The 24594-nt window shown below is 40.4% G+C and overlaps 1 protein-coding gene and 1 long non-coding RNA gene across 5 annotated transcripts in view; one reads left to right on the forward strand and one right to left on the reverse strand.

The window, feature by feature from the left end:
* Nucleotides 1-847, reverse strand: part of LOC114646235 (uncharacterized) — a 54270-nt gene extending 53423 nt beyond the window's left edge. Inside the window, exon 1 of the long non-coding RNA XR_007934095.1 lies at nucleotides 721-847. This is a non-coding gene — a long non-coding RNA (uncharacterized LOC114646235). The remainder of the gene's footprint in view (nucleotides 1-720) is intronic.
* Nucleotides 848-3109: 2262 nt separating this feature from the next.
* Nucleotides 3110-24594, forward strand: part of dgkza (diacylglycerol kinase, zeta a) — a 218608-nt gene continuing 197123 nt past the window's right edge. For 2 of the 4 annotated variants that reach the window (XM_051922702.1, XM_051922705.1), the window contains exon 1: nucleotides 3110-3358. In XM_051922702.1, the coding sequence (XP_051778662.1) occupies nucleotides 3219-3358 (140 nt within the window). In that variant the 5' untranslated portion in view covers nucleotides 3110-3218. Of the gene's footprint in view, nucleotides 3359-22173; nucleotides 22359-24594 lie in introns of those variants that run through there. The other 2 variants (XM_051922694.1, XM_051922704.1) reach the window with 2 other exon arrangements.

Below are 24594 nucleotides of genomic sequence, written 5' to 3' on the forward strand. Positions count from 1 at the left end.
GATATTGCCAATGTCACTGGGCACTTAGCATCATAATCTCTTATATCTGTATGCTTTCTCAAATTATATGTTATGAAAACATCACATTTCAGCTTCCAGTTTCCCCAGTCCATTTAATATGTTACCCAATACCTTCAAATAACTTTCCTAACTAGCGAGTGTTCCCACTATTTGTCTCTTTTTACTTTGTCTTTTTCTTCTCCATTACTTTTCTACTTTCCCAAGTCTGTCCCAATGCACACGAACACATACATGCAATCACAATAAGCCAATTCAGAATTGACAGCAAATTTAATCATATGTATGTGGTCTGCATGTGGAAACCCAGTTAAGTCTGGAGACAGACTGAAGGCTCCACAAAGAATGCAACCCTACTGGGAATCAAAAACTGCAAAAACTCTTCCCACAGTACCACAACATCACCCTTGCTATAACTTTAATATTTGTTATGGCCTTTCTCAAACTTACCCTAGTCTAACTTCTAGCTCTCCCTCTCGTCCTTCTAGTTAGTTTTACCATGTTCTTTTTCAATATCCTTCTTCAAGTCAATTTTTAATGTATTTCTTCACAAATATCTCTGCTCCCTCCCTCTAGTTTCCCTTTGTATGCGCTTTCCATTCCCAACAGATTCTTTCTAATGGTCCACCTTATTCACATGTCTCTCATTGCACTGTTTTTTTTGCCAATTGCCTTACCACCACACTCTTTCTCCCACTCAACCTTTCTCTTCATTGATGCTCCAGAGGACCTTTTCTCCAGGTCCTTTTGCTGTATTTCTCTTCTTGATTATTCTGTTAATTGCCCTGCTTCAAAATCTTTTGCCAGTTCATCCACTTCAATTTTTATCTTGCTCAATAGTGATTTAGTTCCTTCTCATTTTTCTTTCTACTGGTGCCCTAAACTTATCTGAAAGCCAAAGACAGAGCAACAAGTTACAGTATCTTATTCAGGATTCATCTTTAGTCAGGATAAAGGGAAAGATGACTGCAGCAATGTATAGAGACATCCTGGATGAAAACCTGCTCCAGAGCGCTCTTGACCTCAGACTGGGGCAACGGTTCATCTTTCAGCAGGACAACGACCCTAAGCACACAGCCAAGATATCAAAGGAGTGGCTTCAGGACAACTCTGTGAATGTCCTTGAGTGGCCCAGCCAGAGCCCAGACTTGAATCCAATTGAACATCTCTGGAGAGATCTTAAAATGGCTGTGCACCGACGCTTCCCATCCAACCTGATGGAGCTTGAGAGGCGCTGCAAAGAGGAATGGGCGAAACTGGCCAAGGATAGGTGTGCCAAGCTTGTGGCATCATATTCAAAAAGACTTGAGGTTGTAATTGCTGCCAAAGGTGCATCGACAAAGTATTGAGCAAAGGCTGTGAATACTTATGTACATGTGATTTCCCAGTTTTTTTATTTTTAATAAATTTGCAAAAACCTCAAGTAAACCTTTTTGACGTTGTCATTATGGGGTGTTGTGTGTAGAATTCTGAGGAAACAAATGAATTTAATCCATTTTGGAATAAGGCTGTAACATAACAAAATGTGGAAAAAGTGATGTGCTGTGAATACTTTCCGGATGCACTGTAACATCCACTTGTGAGCTAATTAACAAGAAAAGGCTTAAATGACCAGACCATAAAAACAGACCAACATAAACATATCTTAAAACCCAATAAAAAGAACACTAACTGCTTGCTAAATTCCCCCTAAATACTTAGCAAACTAATTTTTGAATTTCTGGATTGACATAAATAAGGCAGAAATTGGGAAATAACCACCTGTTTAATAAATGCAGGAGTCCAGTTAAAAACAGATGCAGTTAATGTGGTCTGCGGAACTGAACTTCAGGACCACCTAGTTAAGGCTTATTAAGCATAATGAAGTACCGGTTCAGTTCTACTTTAACATTTGGTGTCTTTTCCCCTTGTATCTGCAATAATAATGGTTAAAGAAAATTAAGCGTTTAAAACTTTTCTACACGTTTGTTAATTTCTTCATACTAGAGCACAGTTCTGAATGCAGAATAAGAAAAAAAAATGTTTGAATTAGCATAAACTGCCCCAATTCGGGTTGTTCGTAAGAAGTATAATGATTTACTACATGAGTTAAGTACATTATAAACAAGAATAGTTTAAATATTAAAACATGTGCTTCAATTTATAATTTTTAAAGTCTAACAGAAATTTGTAATTTTTTCACCTTCTGAAAGAGGTTCCTAAAGGGAACACTGATCTTGAAATAATCTAAAACTAAATCACATGCTCATATTTGAAATGTGTCATTTGTGACCTTCTGGGAGTGGCCCTTAGAGCGTTAGAACCACAGATATAAGAGTCAAAATATCAAAAAACTATCGTATTCGTGACCATCAGTTTCGAAATAGTATAAAACAACACCCATCATGCTAATGACACCTCGTGTCCCTTTAGGGGGTGAACCCGGGACCGGCGCCACCAGTAAGGTGAATTAGGCAGCCGCACGGGTGAGCTACCGAACAGTCCGTTGGCGCACTAATAAGCTTGGTTTAGCACAGGCACTAGATGAACTTTTGGGGTTGACATGTACAACTTCACGTTCTTCTGATAATTTTTGCTTAAGATATTTGTTTAATATTAATCAGGAGGGTGTCATTTCCAGCACAAAATATAGTTCAAATGGCTTAGAAATTAGGGCATTTCGGGTCTAGCAACCCAAAAACAGAAAGAATCCCACAACGCTTCACGTCTTGCATAACTAGACATCAAGACGAGTCGTCAGGTACACCATATGTAGGGTTTTCTCGTACCGGCGAGTATCAAAAAGGCCAGCTAAAATGAACTTGGGAGCCACTGTCCTAGTCAACTTCACATCTCGAACCTTTTCTCCATTTTCACGTAACCTTCCCGTTCTATTAGTTTCCTTTTTTCACCTGCCCTTTCACACGCCAGCTTTTGATTTTCTCCATCCTATCCGAGTGCCTCATTTACCCATACTATTCGCGTTCAGAATACTGTGGTCCTCCTCCTTCCCTGTTCTGTTCTTTTTCCTTCCCTTTCTCTCCCTCTGATTCTTTTCCAGTCTCCACCTCCTCTACGCAGGAGCTCCGCCTCACCGCCTCTTCTCTTGCTCTGTCAGTCCGGTCCTCCGCTGCGGCGCTGCTAGAAAAATTTGCTTCGAAGACGGTGCTTGACACTCATGCTTTCTCGTCGCTGTCCTCCTGCACAATAAAGAGCAGCGGATGGCGGAGGGCGAGGCTCCGGGGCCTCTACAGGAGCTGCCTGAGGAAGAAGATGTGTTTCTAGCCGGAGAGCCGCCAGCGACTCCTTGCATCGAAAGCGACTTCATTCACCTCTCCATCAGGAAGCAGGTGTCCTACAGGTGAGTCGTGCTCGCGCCCGCGCCATCACGTTAATCGGGCTGCGCGAGAAAGCGCGAGCGTTGCCACTACTTAGCACTACTGATGATTTTTTTGGTTGTGGTTCTGCGGTTGCTGCTTACCTTTTGGTGCTCTGGTTACGCATTCGCCAGTCCAGAGTGGATGCCATATGCAGAAAAAAAGCTTTGTACCCGCCTCTGTGAAAAATAGGCTGTTAACCGATCGAAGTGGGTTACCCCTTTCTGTGTAGGAAGTGAATTGGACCAGTTTGTGTGGGCATCCCATCTGTAATAGAAGGGATTTTTGAACTCGGCATGACAGATTAGCCACGGTGTGTAGGAAGGACTTGTTAATTAGCCCAGAATGGCCATCACTTCATCCAGTCTGGCTCCTAGTGTCATCCTTTATATTGAGATCCTGGTGGTCACCCCAGCTTTTCCACTGTGGAGCTGTTTTCAAGGAAGGGGCCACTCTCACACTGATGGGGGCACATGCTCTTTGTAAAGAAGGGTCATTTGAATTGACTTATATTATTAAAAAGGGGTCACATACAAAGTAATAATGAAGAGTTACACATAAGCAGGGGCTGTTTGTAAGAAGGCTTACTTACCTTCATTAAAGCACTTTAATAGAATGCAGCTGATTTCACTCTGAAGTAATTTGCAAGGAAATCTTTCTTTCTTTCACTGGATCAAATGCATAATCGGTTTGGTGTAGCAGTAGTTAGCGCTGCTGGCTCACATACCTATCATCTGGGGTTTAAACCTCTGACCTGGGCACTCTGTGTGGAGCTTAAATGGTCTACTCGAGTTTTCTCCAGGTACTCCAGTTTTCCTCTATACCTGAAAACAATAACAATGTTAGGTTAATCTGCTTATCTAAATTATACATTTTATGAGCAGACTCTGCAGTAGCCTGGTTCCCTTGGCTAGCCTCATTCTTGTCTTATACCTGGTACATCCAGTACAGTCTCCCTCCCATCCACAACGCTGAACTGGTTCAAGTAGTTTTGGTGAGTTTGAAATAACCCGTATGATTCTGGGCAATTTATTTGCCTTATTATTTTAAAACATGATCCTGAAAACCTTTTATTGTGACTTTAGTGGGTGAGTATCCTGATTGTTTGCACCTAGGCTTGAAGACCTGCTATTTCTTGCTGCAGGTCGATGTATTCATTGGATTGGTCTTCATGGCACTAAAATGGCATTTGGAGCTCTCCCCCCTAAATAACTTCTCTGTCTCAGAATTGAATGTGTTTATCCTTTGGCTTACTTACAGCATGTTCTAGGATGGTATCATCTCCTGTCACATGACCACCTCTACTCTGTTAGAGTTTTGTAAATCAGAGGGCTTGTAAGAATAAGAGTTGTCCTACACTCTTAGCTGGGCTGATGAAAAGGAAAGGTGTAGTGTGGTGCCTAGCTGGAAAACATGGACTTGATTCCTTTCTCTGCTTGGCTCTATTTGAGACTGTTATTGAACCACTAGTTCCGCCTAAGATTTCTCAGAAGGCTGGAGTGAACAGAGATCGATTTGCCGTCATGGCTACCTTAATGACTGTGCATGGTTTCCTTCAGCAGCTGTGGTCATCTGGTTTTATTAATGCATTATTTATCCAGCTGGTTTGACATCAATTGCCAGTGTCAGGAGCTCATTTGCATCCCACTGGGTAGTGACACGTTAAAGCCTTCATGGCCTTCACTAATTGCTGCAAGTCATATCAGTAAACAAGCTGCCATTTAGAAAGGTTATCTTCGTGTCAGTAGGGTGATTGAGGGCCAGGACAAACAGCATGACCACGGGTACTCTTAGCTTGCTTCACACAGCTTGTTTCTTCTTCTGTCTTATGGGAGGCTATGGTGTTCCTCTTTTCTTTGTCTTTTCTAACCTGTTTAGCAGGGGTGACCCAGGGATTTTCAAGATTGTCTTTGGAGTTCCGCATTAGATTTTTTTTTAATTCTGTTGCCACTCTGTGGCTAGTCTGCATGCTTATCTGGATGTATTGTTCATTTTCTGCCCTCAGTGTGTTTATTCAGATACAAAAGGCAGGTTTCAGGAAAACATGTGAACTTTGCTTCTGCATTCTACCAGATACAGCTATAGTAGCTCTCTACTGACAGCTCCAGAAGAAAGGTTCTGCACCCTTAACATTGCTAATTCTGTTGTGGTTTTAAAGACCCTGTCCTTAAAAGAACCAGCTAATTAAATAAATGCAGTGTGTACAGTGCTGTAGTGTAGCTTTTTTGGATCCTGGTTCTGTCCTTTGGCTTGGGTGAATTCTATATGGATTTTTGTATGCTTTTCCCATGTTTGCAGAAAGTGGGTTTCTTCTGTGGGCACTGGTTCATAAAAAATAATGTCAAGTTGATTGCCTGCCGTACAGTAAATGGCTCAGAACATGTTAGTGCTTTGGTGTGCTCATGAGATTGACCCATCCAGCACAGCTTCCTACCTTGTGCTCAATGCTGCTGGAAAAGACTCTGGTCCACATCTCATTATGGATGGATTATAATACTAAAGAAAAGTCCATGTGCATAGTAAGTTTCATGCTTAAATTAAAACTATGTGGTGGAATTTACACCTGTGACTTTGTGATTTCCATACAGACTAAATAATCATACTGTGTGTTGAAATTATTATTAATAATAAACACAATATCAGTATTATCTTTTTCTGGGGAGTAGTGTTGTTGCACTGAACTCCAAAGTACTGGATTCCTATTCCAGCCCATTCACTGTCTACATGGAGTATACATATTCTCCCCAAGGTTTTCTCTGCATACTTCAGTTTCCTTTACAACCCTAAAGAGGAACATTTTGGTACATTGGCATGGTATGAGTGAGCATGGGTTTATGTGCACTCTAATGGACTGGCATCTTGTCCAGAGCTAGTTCCTGCTTTGCTTTTATTGCTAGGGTTGTGAAGTCTGGCTTTCTTCAAATCTATGCACTTCAAATCTGTAGTGGAACAAGAAATTACAGAGAATAATTGAGTAAATGTTCTTTTTTGAAAAAATGTTATTTTTCAGCTTTGTCATTATCTGGTTTTTCTTTTATTAAGTCACACCTTTCATAGTGAAATACATTCCAGGTGCCATTACTTTAGAAGTGGTGTGCTGTTCCCTACACATATTGTACCATTCATAAGTTTGCAGACAGTTCATGGGTCCATCACAAACTAGACATGACACAGCTCAGTATGTTTAATTGAAAATTTTTTGCAACCCTACTCATTTCCATCAAACTATAACAAAGAGTTTGTAAAATGCTTTAGATCCAGAGATTAGACTAAGAGAATTTGCTGCTCTGCAGGGACATCAGTGCCAGGAGTGGCACTGAGCCAGACTGCATTAGCACAGCACTCAGGGTAACTGCTATGCTTTTGGACAGATTGCTCTGTACCTTACTCCCACCTCTGTCCAAATAAATTATCTGGATACTGTCTTTAATAGGAATGGGTGATATCTGCTGTATCTCTGCTGTGTACAAATCCTCTGTGTCCTTAACAGCAAAATCAAAGTGGGTTGCGTGGGTTGCATCTTATCATAAATAATATGTGGTCTAAGGTCTCAGAGACATTGGTCCCTCTTGAATTGCCATTTTACCTGACAGACTAATGCTCTAATGTTTGCTTTAATTTGTTTCAGGCAGTATTGACAAATTTCCAAAACTGATCTGCCTGTTTGAAATCATCAGTCCAAATAATTGTTTCCTTAATAGTTGGACCCAAAGTAGAAAAGACAGATATCCGGCTTTCAAATTTATCAATATTGATCATCAATCAATATTTAATGTTAAATATGATAAATCCAGACATGTGTATATCCTACTAGCTCCACAAAAGTCCCTTCAAAAATGTTTCTATGTGCATGTCAACTGCTTACCTTACCATGGGGAAACATTAGCATCTAATGTAATGCAAAAGTCTTGCCTGCAAGTCCCCAATCCATTGTAGGATGCATATTCCCAATCTTGTTTCTGTTGGGCGAGTTAAGAGAGTCCAGTCAATTTAATACATACTTCTTTGGGATGTAATAGAAAACTGGAGTATTCAGAGAAAATCTCAGAAGCTTGACACACAATGGGTTCCATCTCATTTTGGTGAGGAATGGTTTCTCACACTGTGTTTCCTGGAAAAGTGTTGTAACCCAATTGTCCACACTACATATTCTTATTAGGCGATATAGGTAATTTTATTTAGGATCAGTGTTTATTGGCTTATGCAAAATTCTCCAAAGTAGAGTTGGGTGGAAAATTTGGTATGTCATCAAATACATTGCTTAAAATAATAATCCACCCTCTCTCTGAAACTATTGTTTCCATAACAGGGCTTAAAGAAGCTGCAAACTAGCACACCTGCACCAGAGCTAGTTTTCTGGGATGTGGCTAGTATTATATGGATCTTTGTGATACAGAGGAGAACCCATAAGAATACATTGTGGCCAATGCAGGGCTCTGGACCAGTGAGGCAGCAGAACTAACCACTGAACTACGCTATGCACAAATTAGTGAGCACCTTGAGTGGGGACCGTCCAGTCATCTACTGACCATAGTCTGGGCAATTACCCATTGGGCTACTAGACTGTTGAAATTGGGCAAGTCTACTAGGAGAAATTATAAATGTAATCCTATATTAAAAAAATAAAGTTAAGATGTGAAACCAATCCAGCCCTTGCATTATTTTGTTCTTTTTTTAACAATTTAACACAGCATTAAACTTCATATTGACATCTTTAGGATTCTTCCCAAACAGTTCTTATTTTTGAACCAGTGAAATTCTGTGGTCATATCATATAAAAGTAGTTTTTATTGAAAGAAAAATCACTATTCACTCCAAAAAGTAAAATAAAGGTAAACACTGTGACAGAAAATAACCACCTAAATATTTAAATGGTCAAGTGTGCAAATTATTAGGTTTGTTTGTTAATAATAATAATAATAATTCATTACATTTATATAGCAGTTTATTGTTTGTTTCTTTATTATGCTTACCACTTGATAGATTTACCAGTGACTTACCATTAAAATGTGGTAACTGGATAACACTGGATCACTGTAACCTCAAGACACTTCATTTGGAATTTCTTGAAGACAGAATTAATTTGTCTTCCAAAGGCTAGATAGGTAGCTGAATATAGTACAGAACATGCTGGCCATATTATAAGACTATGCTGGCCACTATAGAAATGGGTAGGCTCTGACTCTCTTCAGGAAGTATCTGAGAGACCCAGAGGAACATCTTGACAGTTCTGGAGGACTGTCCAACAGTTGACTCTGCATGTGTGTGCATTTTTCAGTTTCTGCAGAGATTTGGAGTCTTGTTTGGGTCTCTAAGTAACATCTTAAGCCATGAACTTACCCTTTGCAGTGGCAGGTCTTCGCTCATGGCGTGCATTATGACACCTCCTATTGGCTGCTTACTGTTGCCAGTTGTGTCTGCACTAGTGCCAGGCTCCATTAGCTAGTACTGTTGTGGGATCATTTTTAGGGTTGAGTCCTCTTTATCCTTAGGTGACCAATGAATTCTGACATGGAAACAACCTGGACAACATTCTGAAAAATCCTGGTATTAAAGTACTGTCAGTGTGTCTATTACCAAAGTGGCTGCAACAATTTTGGGTGCCATTTTTTATGAAACTGGTCACATATATTTTCTCTGCATGTGAATTTATGTCACAGATATCTTGTCATCTATAATACCCTTTGTAGAAACTCAAAATGAGATATCTTGTATTTGCCTTCTGACTCCCACACCTCAGATCTTTCTTTAAGCATTGTTCTTGAAAATATAACATTTCTCCATCAGTCACAGTCAGAAATCTTGGATTCTTCAATTTCATTCATCAAATATATTTCCTCAATGACCCAATTCTGACGTTTCTTTCTTCATATTTTTCAAATGATTTGACCTTTCCTCACTAATTATCCCTCACAACTCCTTGTTTAGGCACTGGTTCTCTCTTGGCTGGACTATTGCAGCTCTCTCATTGCGGGGCTTCCTTTAACTGCTGTCAGACTTCTCCAGCTCCTTCCCAATGCAGCAGCTCAACTGCTATTCTCTGTTTCTCATTTCACTCCAACCATTCCTCTGCTTTGGTCTCTCCACTGACTTCTGTTTCTGCAAGGTTCCAGATCAAATCTATTCTCTTGACCATTGGTTCTCTGAAATACTTTTGCTCAATATGTCTGGTCTTTAGTCTCTCCATATGACCTTTCAAGAAGTCTCTGTTCTACCTCTGGCTCTTTGCTGCTTGCTAGACACTGGAAAATGGCCCTTCATTCTTTCTCCAAAGCTTCAGAATGATCTCACCTTGTCTATTCAAACTGCACCCAATTTACTCATGTTTAGACATCTTTGGAAAACACACCTTGTCAGTATTTTGGAACTGCTTAGCTTATCATGTAAGAGATAGCTGCTGTTGCACTAGCAAAGAGTTTAAGCTACTGATTTGTTTGTCTTAGTCAAGTTGCAGGTACTACCCCCTCTTGCTCAGCTTTTAACTAATTTTCTGTTGCTCTTGATGCTTGTACCTTCTAATCATTCTTGTGTATATTATAATTTGTTTTATAAGTTTCTTTGGAAAATTTAGGTGTCTACTTATTAAATAACAATAGTAATAACTAATGGATTAGTTTTCCATTTCCAATAAGATATTGTCTAGCCACGCATAACTGCTGCTATTGGGAAACTCTATTGAACAATAGCCCTCTTTCTGTGTCCTAAAGCATGCATGAGGCATACTAGGTTGCCTCATCCACACCTGCTGAGAACCACTCCATAACTCATAGTTGCTTATTTTGTCAATCATGGTAGTTTTGTGCCAATGTATAGCACTTTTGGATCAGTAAATGATTCTCTGATGTTAGAGTCATGTGCTGCAGGTTCTATATGTTTTTTTCATGTGGATACCTATTTTTGTTACTATATAAAGTTAATATAGGTAGAACGTAAAAAGATAGATGGAACTTTATTTGGCTTTTTACAGAAGCTCCTTAAATAAATGAAAAAAATAAAATAATACATACACACAGTCACACCAGAATTAATAAAATGGAAGAAAATTTAAAAAGAAAGAAAAACCTGTGACTTGGTAATTAGTCTGTCACAATTACAGTCCAAAGACATTGAAAAGTTTTGGGGTAGCCACCCGTATATTGTGCCCTGGCTGCAAATTGGTAATTTTGATGAGATGTTGACAGATTTGAGTCCAAAACAGAACTCATTGAATGTGAGAATATGGTGGTTTTAAAGGCCGGGACAGGAAGTGACATCATCTGGACCGGAACCGGAAGTGATATCATTGGGACCAGAGGTGACATCTTCAGGTCCAGAAGTGACGTTCATTAATGGCGCCGGTGTCAGAAGTGGCATCACCAATAACGCGGGGACCTGGTGGAATTTCCCATGGATGGTCTGCAGAGGATTGAGAGAGAGAAAGTTAGTGCAGCTCGCCACCCCCTGGTCTGGTGTGGTACTGCTATTATTCACGCCCTCTAGCTGGAATGGAGAGAACCCTTCTGATGAATAAGCAAGAACTTATACAGTTAAAGGTCAAGAAACCACCTGGTGACCTATGGAGGGCCCTCTTCTTTGTTAAATCACTCAAGGGCACTGCTCTCTCTGAAAACCAAGGTACAAACCGGCGGTAATACCCTGCTAAACCGAGAAATGCTTGGACTTGCTGCTTGGTTCGTGGACGGGGTCATTTTAATATGGCATCTACCTTTGAACACTGTGGCTTTACAGTACCCCGACCCACCAGGTAGCCTAAATATTTAGTTTCCTTCAACCCAAAAAAACTTTTTTTTTGGATTGATCTGAACCCCGGCTTCACCCAGTGTCCGTAATACCGCTCTGACTTGCTGTATGTGTTCCTTCCATGTGCTGGAATAAATGACAATGTCATCCAAGGAGGCAGCACTGTACGCGTTATGAGGGTGTAGCACTTTATCCACCAGACGCTACAGGAGCCCCATGTAACCTGAATGGAAGGACACAACACTGCCAGTGTCCACTAGGGGTGCTAAACGCGGTCTTAACCTTAGCAGAGTCTGTTAAAGGAACCTACCAGTACTCCTTCATCATGTCAAGTGTGGTCAAATAATTTGCCTGTCCAAGCCTCTGAAGGCATTGGATGAGCAAATTGGGAGACTTGATTAAGTCGACGGAAGTCATTGCAAAACCTCCAACTCCCGTCAGACTTACTAGCCAAGAGTATCGGACTGGAGCAAGGACTATGACTTTCCTCTATAACTCCTAGTTCCAGCATGCTCTTGATTTCAAGCTCCACCTCTGCTTTCTTTGCCTCGGGAAGATGATAGGGGTGCTCTCGAAATTATAACCCTGGGCTCTGTCACAATGTCATGTGCAATCAGAGAGGTCCTTCCTGGCTTTTTGCTCACTACCTCCGGGACGGACAGGATAGCTGCTTTGAGCTCCTGTCTCTGTCTGAAGTTTAATTCAGTACCAAAGTTAAGTATATTTTTCTGAGTAAGGAAGGAGCGGGGCTGAGCGGAGGAGGGATCAGGATCACTTTCCTTCCACGGCTTCAGCAAGTTTACATGATATACTCACTTGCTCTTCCTACAACTGGGTTGTTTCACCAAATAATCGATGAGTCCTTTCTTCTCCTTAACTTCATCAGGGCCTTGCCAATGGGCTAGCAATTTAGAATGGGAGGTAGGAGCTAAAACCATGACACGATCCCCTGGATGGAACTCTTTGAGAGTCATACCATGGTCATAATAGTGGGCCTGTGCTGTTTGCGCTTTTTCCATGTGACTTTTTAGTATGGGTCAGATTTTTCCAAATCGATCACGTAACTGCACAATATATTCTAATATATTTGTAGAGGGAAGAGCCTCTCCTTCCCATCCTTCTTTCAAAATATCCAATTTTCCCCGAGGTTGTCATCCATATAATAATTCGAAAAGCGAGAACCCCGTAGAGGCTTGTGGAACTTCCTGATAGGCAAAGAGAATGAGGGGGAGGAGCTGATCCCAGTTCCTCCTGTCCCTGCTGACCACCTTGTGAAGAATTTGCTTGAGAGTCTGATTAAACCTCTCGACTAGACAGTTGGTTTGAGGATGATACAGTGCAGTCTTTAAATACTTTATATTTTAAGTAATTTGGGTATCTCCTTGAATGTCTCCGAGGTTAAAGGCGTCCCTTGATCCATAAGAACTTTCTTAGGAATGCCGACTCGCACAAGTTCCTGTGCGATAGCCTTAGACGTGGCTGAACGCAAAGGAACAGCCCCTGGATATTGGGTAGCATAATCCACAAGAAGTAATATATATTTACAGTATGTCCTTGGACTGAGAGCTCTAGGGGTCCTACAATATCAACCATAAACCTTTCAAAGGGGACATCAGTCAAGGGAAGGGGAATGAAAGGAGCTTGGCCTGTCCTAGGAAATTGCCACTCTGGACTCTCTGGACAAGAGATACAAAAACGGTGAACCTCCTCATTAATTCCTGGTCACTAGAATCAGAGCTTAATATGCTCTAATGTTTTTTCGGTGCCCAAAAGGCTTCCTAAGAGGTGGGCGTGCGCCAATTCACAGATCTGCCACCGGTAGATTTGTGGGATTAACAACAGCTTCTGCACCTCCCACTCATGCTCCGCTACCTGATACAATAGATCATTCTCTGTCACAACGTGAGGACCCTGTGGCATTAGCTGATGAGTGTGTTGTCCATTGACTAGTACAACTGCATTTTTAGCAAATTTCAGGGGGTTGTTGTTCCACTGCTTCCTTTTGAAAGAAGCCGGTGTTTCTTTAAATTGAAACTGAATCTCAGAGTGAGGGTCCGGTCTGCCCTCAAGGGGCAGTGCTCGTCGAGGCACTGGGAGATGACGTTTCTGCCTGCGATGGTCCAGGAACCTCCCCATCCGCCTCTTGGTCTTTGTATCTCTCTCCGCCGGCTGATTACACAGTGTGGAGACATCCTAAGATGGGTCATTCCCGTCTATAACCAGGCCTAAACTATGTTTGGGAGCAGTCAGTACTATACCGCATTTATTGTTAGACCAGTCCCACCTCAAAATCACCGGAAAAGGTGGATTCGGGAGGATCGCTATGGGGAATTTCTTTAGCGATCCTCCATGGCTGATGAAACATACGGCGGTTTTATATTGTCGGATTTCTCTGTGTATACAAGTTATACTGGTCTTTCCTTTCACTCATTGTCGCAGTAGTACATATCGGCAATCAACAATGGAAATGTTGCTGCTGGAATCAAAGAGTGGTTCAACTTTAAATCCATTAACAATCACTACTCCCATATGTGATATCGTCAGGGGGTTTGTAAGTGCACATAACCCTCCCTTCACTCTCCACCTGCATTCCTCCTCATTCCCGAGTAAGTTGCGCGCCCACAGGCCGGGGACTTCGGTACAGGCTCAGGCTTGTAAGGAAGAGGCAGATTTTATGGGACGTAATCCCCATAGTGTCTGCTAAAAGACCGTTCTGCTCTCCCAGATTGCGATGTTGTCCTAGATGTTCCAAAGAGCTCGATGAGCTCATCCATGTTTTGAAATTCTCCCCAGACTGGCTAGGTGAAATGCTTAGGAAAGGTTTTGAGCAACAGAAAACAGGCTGCCTGCTGAACTGTCTGGACGGTGGTACACTAAAATGGCCTTAGCTATAGTGCCACCTTCTTCCAGAGAGCAAAGGCTTGCTCCTGGGTCAGCCGCTCTAGGTTGAATGTCCAGTAGTTTTATTTTTCTCACCTGCTGGTCTGGGGATTCCCCACATTTACCTAGGGTCTTAACCCTAGTGGGGGGGGGGGGCAGCTCTCTCCTCTAAGAGAGCATAATAAGACCTTTACGCTTCCCCCATAGGAACCTGCCCACTCCTGTGTGTCTCTCCCATGCTCTCCCCTTGTTTCTTAGGTTATTTATAATGGAAGTGGGGCCTTCACGGGATGGACCCACTCGGAAACTCGGCCCCGGTACTCTCCCACCTGGTTAATTATTAGGTCCTGTCCTTGTTTCTTCTGGGCTTCTTGTATCCTGTCAACTATGCCACTATCAGAATAACCGTTCAAAGACATTGAAAAGGTTTGGGGCAGCCACCTGTATATTGTGCCCTGGCTGCAAATGGGTAATTTTAATGAGATGTTCACAGGTTTGAGTCCAAAACAGAACTGATTTGAGTGTGAGAATATGGTGGCTTTAAAGGCTGGGACAGGAAGTGACGTCATCTGGAACGGAACTGGAAGTGATGTCATCGGGACCGGAAGTGACACCATCAATATCACCGGAACCAGAAGTGACTTCTTCGGGGGCCGGAAGTGGCGTCATCAGTGGTGCCATTACTGGAAGTGGTATCATCAATGGCGCTGGGACCTAGTGGGATTTCCTGTGGATGGTCTGCAGAGGATTGAGAGAGAAAGTCAGTGCAGCTCGCCACCCCCTGGTCTGGTGCGGTACTACTATTATTCAGGCCCTCTAGTTGCCTGCCAATTGCACGTGTGTGACAAGTCACAGTGAGCCATAATGTAGACATACTGCTGTTGGTATAAAGGAGCCCCAGTAGCATTTCCTGGCACTCATTGGCTGAATAATTTGTTGCCTGAAAGTACTCAGTGTCAATGTGTTGGTGAGAGGATGTTCAGCATTGTTCATTATGGCACACAGTGTTGTTTTAACTTTCTCCTTTGCTGCTACCTCCAGGGGGTTTTGAGTGCACCTCATAACTGATGCCGTGTTTTTAATAAACTTTGTTATTTGGTGGGCATCCCTTAAAGTGATGTTACCAGTCCAGCACACCACAGAGTACCTGCATGGCCACCACTGAGTTGTGAAGATGTGAAAGATGTCACTACCCACACAAAAGAAATGCTGTCTTATTAGAAAAAATAGCATACTCTGCCCTTTCTTATATTTTTGTCATTAATGTGCATTCTCAAGTACAAGTAAGAGTGCACCACCTCTGTCCACACCCTGAATAATGACCAGATATAGAGGCCCTTTGGTGCACCAAAGTCAGTAACCAGTTTCTTGGTTTTGCTGATGTTTAGTTGCAAACAATGCTTTCTGCACCAAGAAAGAAAGTTCTCCACTTGATACCTATACTCTGTCTCATTCCCTTTATCCATACATCCCATAAGTACAGAATCATCTGAGAATTTCTGCAAGTGACATGGCCCGGTTTTATATTTGTAGTCTGAGGTGTACAGAGTGAAAAGAAAATGAGACTTATTCCTTGTGATGCCCCAGTATTGCTCACATTAATATCAAAAACACAGTCATTGAGTCTCACAAACTGCTGTCTGCCCGACAGACAGTCCATTATCCAGGACATCGTAGGCTCATCCACCTGCATATCTGAGTTTACCCCTTAACAGCGATGGCTGGATGGTAAGGAGTTCACTGGAGAAATCAAAAAACACAACTCTCACAGTGCTGTCGGATTTGTCCAGGTGAGAATAAGCCTTGTGGACCAGATAGATAATTCCATTCTCCACTCCAGTCTGTGTTCGATAGGCAAACTGCAGTGAGTCCAGGTGGTCTACCACAAGAGGACTCCTATAGTGCAGGACCAGCCCCTCAAAAGTCTTTATGATAGGGGATGTAAGTGCCACTGGTATGTAGGTGAAGAGGCACCTTCCTTTTTTGGAACAGGAACAATGGAGCCTTAGGGACAAATTGAACAGGTTACCGAGGACACCACAGATTGGTCAGCACAGGCCTTAACAACTCGAGGACTGACTCCAGCTGGCCCCACAACTTTTCCTGTGAGTAGCTTCCTCAGTTGTCTCCATACTTGGTCTTCAGTTATGGACAGCCCATACTCCTGCTCAGAGTTGGATTTGTCACTGGCCATTCCAGTTGATATGCTTGTTGGGAGACTGGTCATTAGACGAAGGTGGCAGTGGAAGGGAAAATCTATTTAAAAATTGTTTTAGGGCATTAGCTGTGTCCACGTGTGTGTATGCATTTGTGCGCGTGCGTGTGTGACATTTTTCACCCTCAGACCAGAAGTAAACATATATTTTGCTGATGCATTTAAGTTAAAATTCAAGCAGTTCAAGATCATACCCCTTAAAACTTACACAAAAATGAAATAGAAATTAAAAGAAAAGATTTGGTGACCTCAAAACTGCATTCTTTACATATGAGTTGTATACCACGCATTCACATCTGACCTGAGGAAAAGGTAGTAGAAGTAGCATGAAACTGGTGTGTGAGAATATGAACCCAGTAAGAATTGTTTATGAGTGTACAAAATTGTGCAAGTTTGTAAATAAGTATTTAGAATTACTCCTGTTTGCCTCTCTTTGACAGGCAAAGTGGATCTTCCTCCCAGCAGGGGTGTTTCTAGCATTTGATGGTATCTGGGTGTTAGTCCTTTTTATGGCTACCCTTTAGGAATGAGCTTTTGCCCTTTCATTTAACTTAAAAACATATCTTAATCAATGCGTAAACTGGAAACAAATTACTACCCATACTCTGTTTTGTTGCTGTGTTGTTCTTCCTCACAATGAGATTTAATTTTACACTTAAATTTCTTTAAACTTTTTTCTGTCCCATTCTGAGTTTAAAACGCATTGATTTACGTATGTAAACTTGAAATGTCAGTGGGGGGTGTGGGGTACAGAGTGGAGGTTGTCCCCATGGGGTTTCAAGTTTGCTGCTCAGCATATATTGTTGCAAACAGTGTGTGGAATTTAAAACATCAGGGTCTTGGCACAATATATCAGGGCTTAAGCATCTGAAGCCCTTCCATCTTGATTTCCACCTTGAATGTGACTTTGTCATAGCTGTGCGATGTGAAGATATAAAAACAGGCCCACATGAACATTGGCCAAAAAGGACTTTGCTGGTAAGCAGTCACAAAGCTTAGAAAGAAAATGGCAGCAAGTGGGTGGTATAAAGGCAGTATTTGGAACTGAATAACCAGTGCTGCAGCTAATTGATTTTAATCATTTGTTTTGAGAAATGAAGAGCTCCCTATTCAATAAAACCAGTTGCATTTCAAAATTAGAACCACAAACTTACATTTATCTGTGAATGTGTGAACCAAGCACATGCCACTGCATCTTTAGCAAACCTACCACTGGTATAGTTGACTAATGAGGTGATGTGGTGGGCGGATCATGGTGCATCTGTGTTTTCTGATAGGTCTCTGTTGAAAGCATTCCACTTTGACCATGATGCTGATAGTAACCTCTTGAACTTCCTGAAATCTGTTGTTGTTCATTTTACTTTAACATTAAACAAAATAAATAAAATGTATAACATTTTGTATATTTAATGGAAAAACCACTGAAATTTGTTCATTTGAGCCAGAGAATTTTTCTGTCCAGACAGACTGATAAAACACTTGACTTAATGTATGTTATCGGCATGTTCAAAAAATGTGCTAAAAAACTAAACAGGAGGTAAAAATTCTGAAGTGATAAGAACAAGAGGTTCTTGGAAAGTGATGCTGCCAAATGTTCAAAAATAACTGAAATAACAAAAATAAGTTTGTTTTGGTTTAGTAGCTGGGCTGTTTAGGGCAGAACTAAATGCTGTGGTAGAGTCAAGAAATGTGAGTGAAAATTTATCAGGAGGATGTAAGGTGATTTGTGACTATTTCTTCTTTTAGTAAACATGACAGTGATTTTCATATTATTGATGCATTTAATTACTTTGTAACCACTCTCTCAACAGAGCTTATATTATTGTATGTTACCCTTCATACAAAACCTACACAAATGATGCATTGCCAAAAGAGCTTGGTCACTAAGAAGCATTAATCACAAGTGACTGACATACTGTGCAGGAAGAATTTATTTATTTTTTTCTAGTTGCTTAGCATTCAGCTATAACTTATTCATGTGCTGATGGAATGAATGTCAGGTGGCATGTATGCTGGAGGTTACAGGAATGTGAAAAAAGTGCCAATGCAGATTGCACTTTTTAGTGGCCAATAAGTCAGATGTAAGCAATTTTTTAAACTGCATTTATACCATTATCCAGTAAGATCAAGCGCATAATAGATGGCAGATGCTGGAATAGGTCGTAGATCTTGTGAAAATACTGGGAAAAAAGGATGAAGTAATATCTTAAAAGCTTCTTGAATCTTGTATGCTTTGGGAGCTGTCAAAGGTCATACTATTCAATGTGGACTTAAATGGGGTTATTGAGAGTGCAACTAAAAAGACACAATTTTGCAGCAACTTCTTATTCAACACTGTCAGATTTGGAGAAGTACAGTTTGTGTAGTGTGATGTAAGTACTGTAAATGCAGTAGTCCAACCATCTATCCACTTTCTGATCTGCAAGTCAGGCCCCATCATAGAGCTAAAGGTCCTGCGTCTGTCTTTATGCAGTTAGGATGTTTTTCATGTCTATACAGTTTTCTTCCACGTCCCACGAATGGTTTAATTAGTGATTCTGAATTGGCCTTCAGTGAATGTGGGTGTGGGCGTGTATTTGTTACTGGAGCCCCATCTAGGGCAAATTTCTGCCTTTCACCTGGTGCTGTTAGGATAGGCCTTCTGTGACCCTGAATTGCACATTCTCCCAAAGCTTGACTTGTTTTTACTGTAGGTGCTCCAGTTTTTCCTCCCACAGTCCAAACACATCCATGTCATTCAGTGTTAGTTCATGCTTTTTGCCTGATACTATTAGTATAGGCTCTGAATTTAAATTTAAAACTAAATTATGCGGGTTGAGGTAATGGATGCACATTAATTCCGCATTCAGTGTTGCATTGCATTACCTCTAACTGAAAATGAAAAGAGCTTTCACTTTTATTGAAGTGTGGTTCTGTAGCTTAGTTTGCGTGCTTTGTGTGTACTTTGAATTGCAGTTAGTTTGAGTATAACAGAAAATGTATTTTATGGGAAGCTCTTCAGATAGCAATTCTAATAGCTGGAAATTATATTAAAAAGAATTTTCTAATATAAATGTATGACATAAATTATGAGTTTGTCATAAGGAAGTATGTGACACTAGCAAGAGCTAATAATGTTATAAACTGAAATTTTTGTTTTCTTCTACTCCATTGTCAACTGGCCATATATCAGTTCTAATGAAAATGGGACTTTAAATTATCATGATCATGTGTAACTTTAGCCATTTATATTATTTTTTTACAGTTTTTAGTAGATGTATGTCAGGGCCGGATTAAGAGCTTTGGGGGCCCGTAGCACATTTCAAATTTGGGGGCCCTTTTGGTCTGCATCATCTGAAGTTTAGATTCTGAACAGTTCAAACCAGACTAAATAATTATTTTACTCTCGATTATAATAAGAATCTTATAATATTTATGTGAATTTTATGTGTTGGGCCCCTAAAGTTTTGTTGTGTAAGAAATTTACAGTTTAAAAACGTAAAGATAATATTTTTAAAGACCAGTTTTTCAATGCTACACTTTTTCATTAAATATTGGGTCCACCATTTGGGGGCCCCCGAAATTGCGGGGCCCGTAGCATATGCTACATGTGCCTATTGGTTAATCTGGCACTGATGTATGTTTATGCATGCATATAGATAATAAGTACTTTACTGTTGTTATAGTTGCAAGTATATGAAGTGCTCTAAAAATGTACTCACTGAAAAGCATAATACATGAATAAATTAAAGTGAATAAATATAATATTAACTTGAGACATTTACTTTGAATTGGTGGTGTGTTTATTTGTTATATGAGTGTTCCCTGTGATGGAATGGCACACTGTCTAGGATTGTTTTCAGAACTGGCTCAGTCTCCATAGTCCTGAGCTGGAATAAGTGAATTTCCAAATTAAATTAATGGAGAATTGTGAAAAGTGTGACATTTAAATAATTGACCCTGCCAGAATTTGAGCCAACACATTTTCTAATACCTGGGACAGTTTTTAGTCCTGATCTCTCACTGGGACCTAGAGATGTTAGTTCTTTGACCAGTGGTGTCAACTTAAAGGAAGGGCTGTAGCTGGGGTTAATGCAACAGCTCCAATTCATTTCTTACATCAATATATGTAGACTACTGCCTTTATATAGGTGTCTTCTGTAAAATAGTTACTGCAGCAGTACCTGGACTAGTATACATTAGTCCTGGCACAAAATGGGATGTTTCTAATAGAATGCAAAAAGCAAATGCAAATATTGGTTTAAAGCACTTGGGTCATGACAGCCTAGAGCATAGCTACATAGCAAACAAGTGTGACTAAATTCTAAATTAACATTCTGTAACTGCATTTAGAAATCATATTAAGTTTACAGTGTATTTTGAAGAAAAAAACTCTGCAATTGAAACATGCCAATAAAAATCCGATTCAGGATGTTTACCAGTGTCATTCAGTCCATTGCTTTACCTTAGATTGAAAGGAGGATTCTGAAGAGTTGTCAGGGCTTCTTACAGCAGATACTGGGTGTAAAATTCTGCATGTTCAAGTCAGTACACAGAGCGTAGAGTTAGACATTCACACACTGCTTATGCCCATCAGCATCTTTCATCTTGTTTCAGTAGAAAGAGGTTTTAAACCAAAGAGATGAAACCTGGGAAGAATCTTTTCGATCAGCAGGCTTACTCACAACAGTGGTGACCAGATTCCAAAGGCAAAGTCAAGCAGATTATGAGAACATGAAACGAACTAACTGGGATTAATGAGAAAATGAGACTTAATCACTGGAAAACGGAATTGCTCATTGAATAATGTGAAAAAAAAAAAAAAAAAACATTTCCCACAAACCCGTGTGCTGCAACTGATCCAGTAACCAAAACTCACCTTTAATAATAATGGACACTAGAAAATCACTTTATGAAGAGGAGAGAAAGAGAGAGATGCTGTGATCACAATCAGGCAGAAGTGGTGAAGACAGAGTTTCATTTTTTGTTACAGTGTGCAGAATATAATAGGGCAAATAAGAATAATTTATCAATATTTGAAAGACCAGGTAAGATGAATATTCTTTCTTACCAACTTTTGAGAAACCACAACAATATCATTGTGAGAAAAATTATGGAAATATTTGAAGTAGCAAAGACAGAATGGGGAGTCTGGGAACTTGAAAAGACTTTGTCAGCATATCACAGTGCTCTCATAAGGATGAACAGTTTTGACAGTCCTCTATGAGCTCATTTTTTATCTACAGTATGTATTCCATTTTGATATTATAATGTAGTTAGTATGCATAAGTGATACTGTATATGTGTTTTTAACCATTTTCTTTTTGTTCATTGACATTGAAGGTTTCTTTTTCTGCCCTCTCTGCAGGTTCACACATTTATTGCCATGGTGTACTGATCCGGTCAAGTTCACCAATAATTAAACTTTCCTTCCATTCTTGTGTGACTGGAAAGTTAAATAGTGGAGCAAAACATACAAATTAGATGTAACCACAGTAGTACATACAGTATATGAGTAATTCCAAAGAGTCTGTGTGTGTCTGTGTGTACATATATGTGTATGTGCGTGAGGAGTGACCGTAGCCTTTCTATGTCAGGCAAAGTGAGAACTGGAATCAGTGCTTTTGAGTACAACAGAGAGGAATAGTCACAGCATTTGTAGGTGTTGTCATAAAAACTGACTTTGATGGTAAGTAATTTCAACAGAAAAAAATGATTTCAACAACAGCAAGTCCATCATTATTTGTGAGATGTGCAATGAGGGGTAACCTCGGCACTTTTCAGTCCAGCAATGGAAAGCCTATGACGAAGTGCTGAGCAGGAGAAGGGAGCAAAGTATGTGATAGTAGCCAATGAGGACTGCAGGAGGGTGGGCCAAGGAGGTGCTAGTGTTCAATAAGGAGTGGATTCTGCCGTCTTTATTTTTGGTTCTCAATATAGAAGTTAAGCTGCCTCACTGTCACAAGTACAAGGAAGTCAAAAAGGGAACTTTGCAAAAATATATTACAACAGTAAGAAAAGAGGGAGTCTGTAGACGTGACACACTGGTGACCATGAGGACAATGTCCACGCTTGAATACTGATGCTGCCTTTGTGTTAAGATGACTTATGTGGAAACAGAAGAAAAAATGGATTGTCCCTCCTACGCCTCCAGTAAGCATGGACAGGAGGTATGTACAGCAATCTCACTCTCTCTCTCTCTCTCTGTCTCTCGCCCTCTTCTTAGGGCTGATTAGACTGGCAGCTTGTGCAACAGTGTCAGAACATTCTTGCCGATCCACCCTTTGTGTAGATTTCAGACACCATCAAGTCACAGCAGGGTACAATAAGTTTTACCAGAGACACAGCAAGGTCCCTGTGGGCATAATGTCTTGTAGTAATGGCCTCAGAAAGGCAGTATAAGGTAACCTAATCAGTTCATCTTTTTTTTTTTTTTTAAACTGCTTTTGGGGACTTGTGTAATCTCAGCAACATTAGATAACAAGTCAGGAATCATTAGGTGACACAGTAACAGTACAACACACAACACATTCATGAACAAAAACTCATACCATATGAATTTAAATTTTCCCATTAATATGTATGAGGAAACCCACAGAGACTTGGGGAGAAAATGCAGACTCCATGCAGATAGTGTCAGGGCTTAAATTCTAGCTGAAATCTCCTGGAGGTGTAAGACAGTAGTACTAGATGCTGCAGAGTTGTGGTGCTGATTTCACTTAATGTCCCGGTCAAATACAGAATGCTGCTTACAAGTTCCAGTGAAGCACTTCTATGTTTCTGAGAAAGCTAGTTTGATGTAGTGAAGGTTTGTAGGGTCTTCTTGGTCATAGTGAAGTAGGAAAAGGTCTGAAATTCAGTTATACTTCTGAGAGTCACACTGTATATACAGTAATACTTCAGAAGCCCTTAGCAGAACATAGCTAGTTTTCTATGTGGTCTAATGATAAGTCAAAATAAAGACTTTGGGAGTTATGGTAGGGTCATATAAAATAAAATTTACATGGATTCAAGCCAAGCAGAATAAGATTGCAGAAGCATCTTAATGGAACACAAAAACTCCTCTGAAAGTCATGTTGTGATTGTTTCTGAACTCTAAGGAAGGCAATCTGGCAAAAATATATCTAATGTTCAGGTTAAACATAGTGATGGCTACCAATGAAAATAAGTTTTCCAAGTAATCCATTAATGATTATACACACCTCTGTGTAATAATGCAGTTGTGTTTTTTCTTTATGTGGTATACAGTATATACAGTATATATTTAGCTTTGTGTGTCAATGTATCTCTGTTTATGCAGATTTTAATGTAGGCATGCTTGTGTTCCTCATGTGAGGAGTGTGATCTTTCTGTCCCAATGTCATGATGCTGTTAGGATGCCACACCCCTGTAACTGGAGCCTATAAAGAATAGCAGGAAGTGGCTGACAGTTTGTGGGTAAACTGTAATTGTCAGGCTGCTGAATGAATAACGCCATTTTGTTATTTGAATATGCCTCTGGCTACCTTACTGTAGGCAGTCCTGTCATTTTACTTTCAGGCACTTTGCAACACTGACGCTTCCTCATTCTTTTTTTACTGTTGCTTCTGATGTTTTTACTTGTTGGGACTGATTTTCCCTACTGTTTGTGCAAAATAGCATGTGTCATTTTCTCTTGTCTTCAGGGCTTGTGTGCCGCTGTTACCGCATGCTTGAGAAATAGGAATGATTAATAAAGCATGTGCTAATGCTTTCCATGCTCATTCTGAGTACTTGAGGTTGGAGAGAAATGGTTAAGTCAAGCCACTTTGTTGCTCATTTGTGCCTTTATTTCAATTAGATTTGGCATATTAGTAGATAGATCTTTTGAAATAGGGTTGGAAATGGCCATTCACAACCTTGAATATGCTGTGGGTCCATCAAAGGTTTCAAACTTGACCACAGATCTAATAGCTGAAAAAGTGTTTTGTAAGACATGCTTTTGTTTTGGGCAACATTCTCAGTGGCTTTCATTGATTAGTATTGTGAAATTAGCTGGAGATTCTTTTTAGGCCAGAGGCTTCTTCTCTAGAAGGTCTGTCTTTTATGTAAGCCAGCACTCATGCCCCTTTATAGTTCATGAATCAGTCTGTGCTACATGATTGACCAGATTTCTCACAGAATGGCCTTTGAGTTTAGGCTGGCTCCCTGTGTCAATTGTAGGTAGTGTGTGTTTAGTTCTGCAATCAAGGTCACTTGCAGATTGGCCAGGAGGGGTTACTCAGTAGGATTTTCAGACTCATCACTTTAATCAATGATTAGTTTCAATTTGCATGATTAAATTCCCTAGGCTTAAATGAAGTTCATTTTGTGTGTTAGTTCCTGGTTGATGTGAAGCAACCATCTGCAGGTGACACACAAACATACAATGGATTGTCTGCAGACAGT

Source organism: Erpetoichthys calabaricus, chromosome 2 (genome assembly GCF_900747795.2).
Source record: "Erpetoichthys calabaricus chromosome 2, fErpCal1.3, whole genome shotgun sequence".
NCBI lineage: Eukaryota > Metazoa > Chordata > Cladistia > Polypteriformes > Polypteridae > Erpetoichthys > Erpetoichthys calabaricus.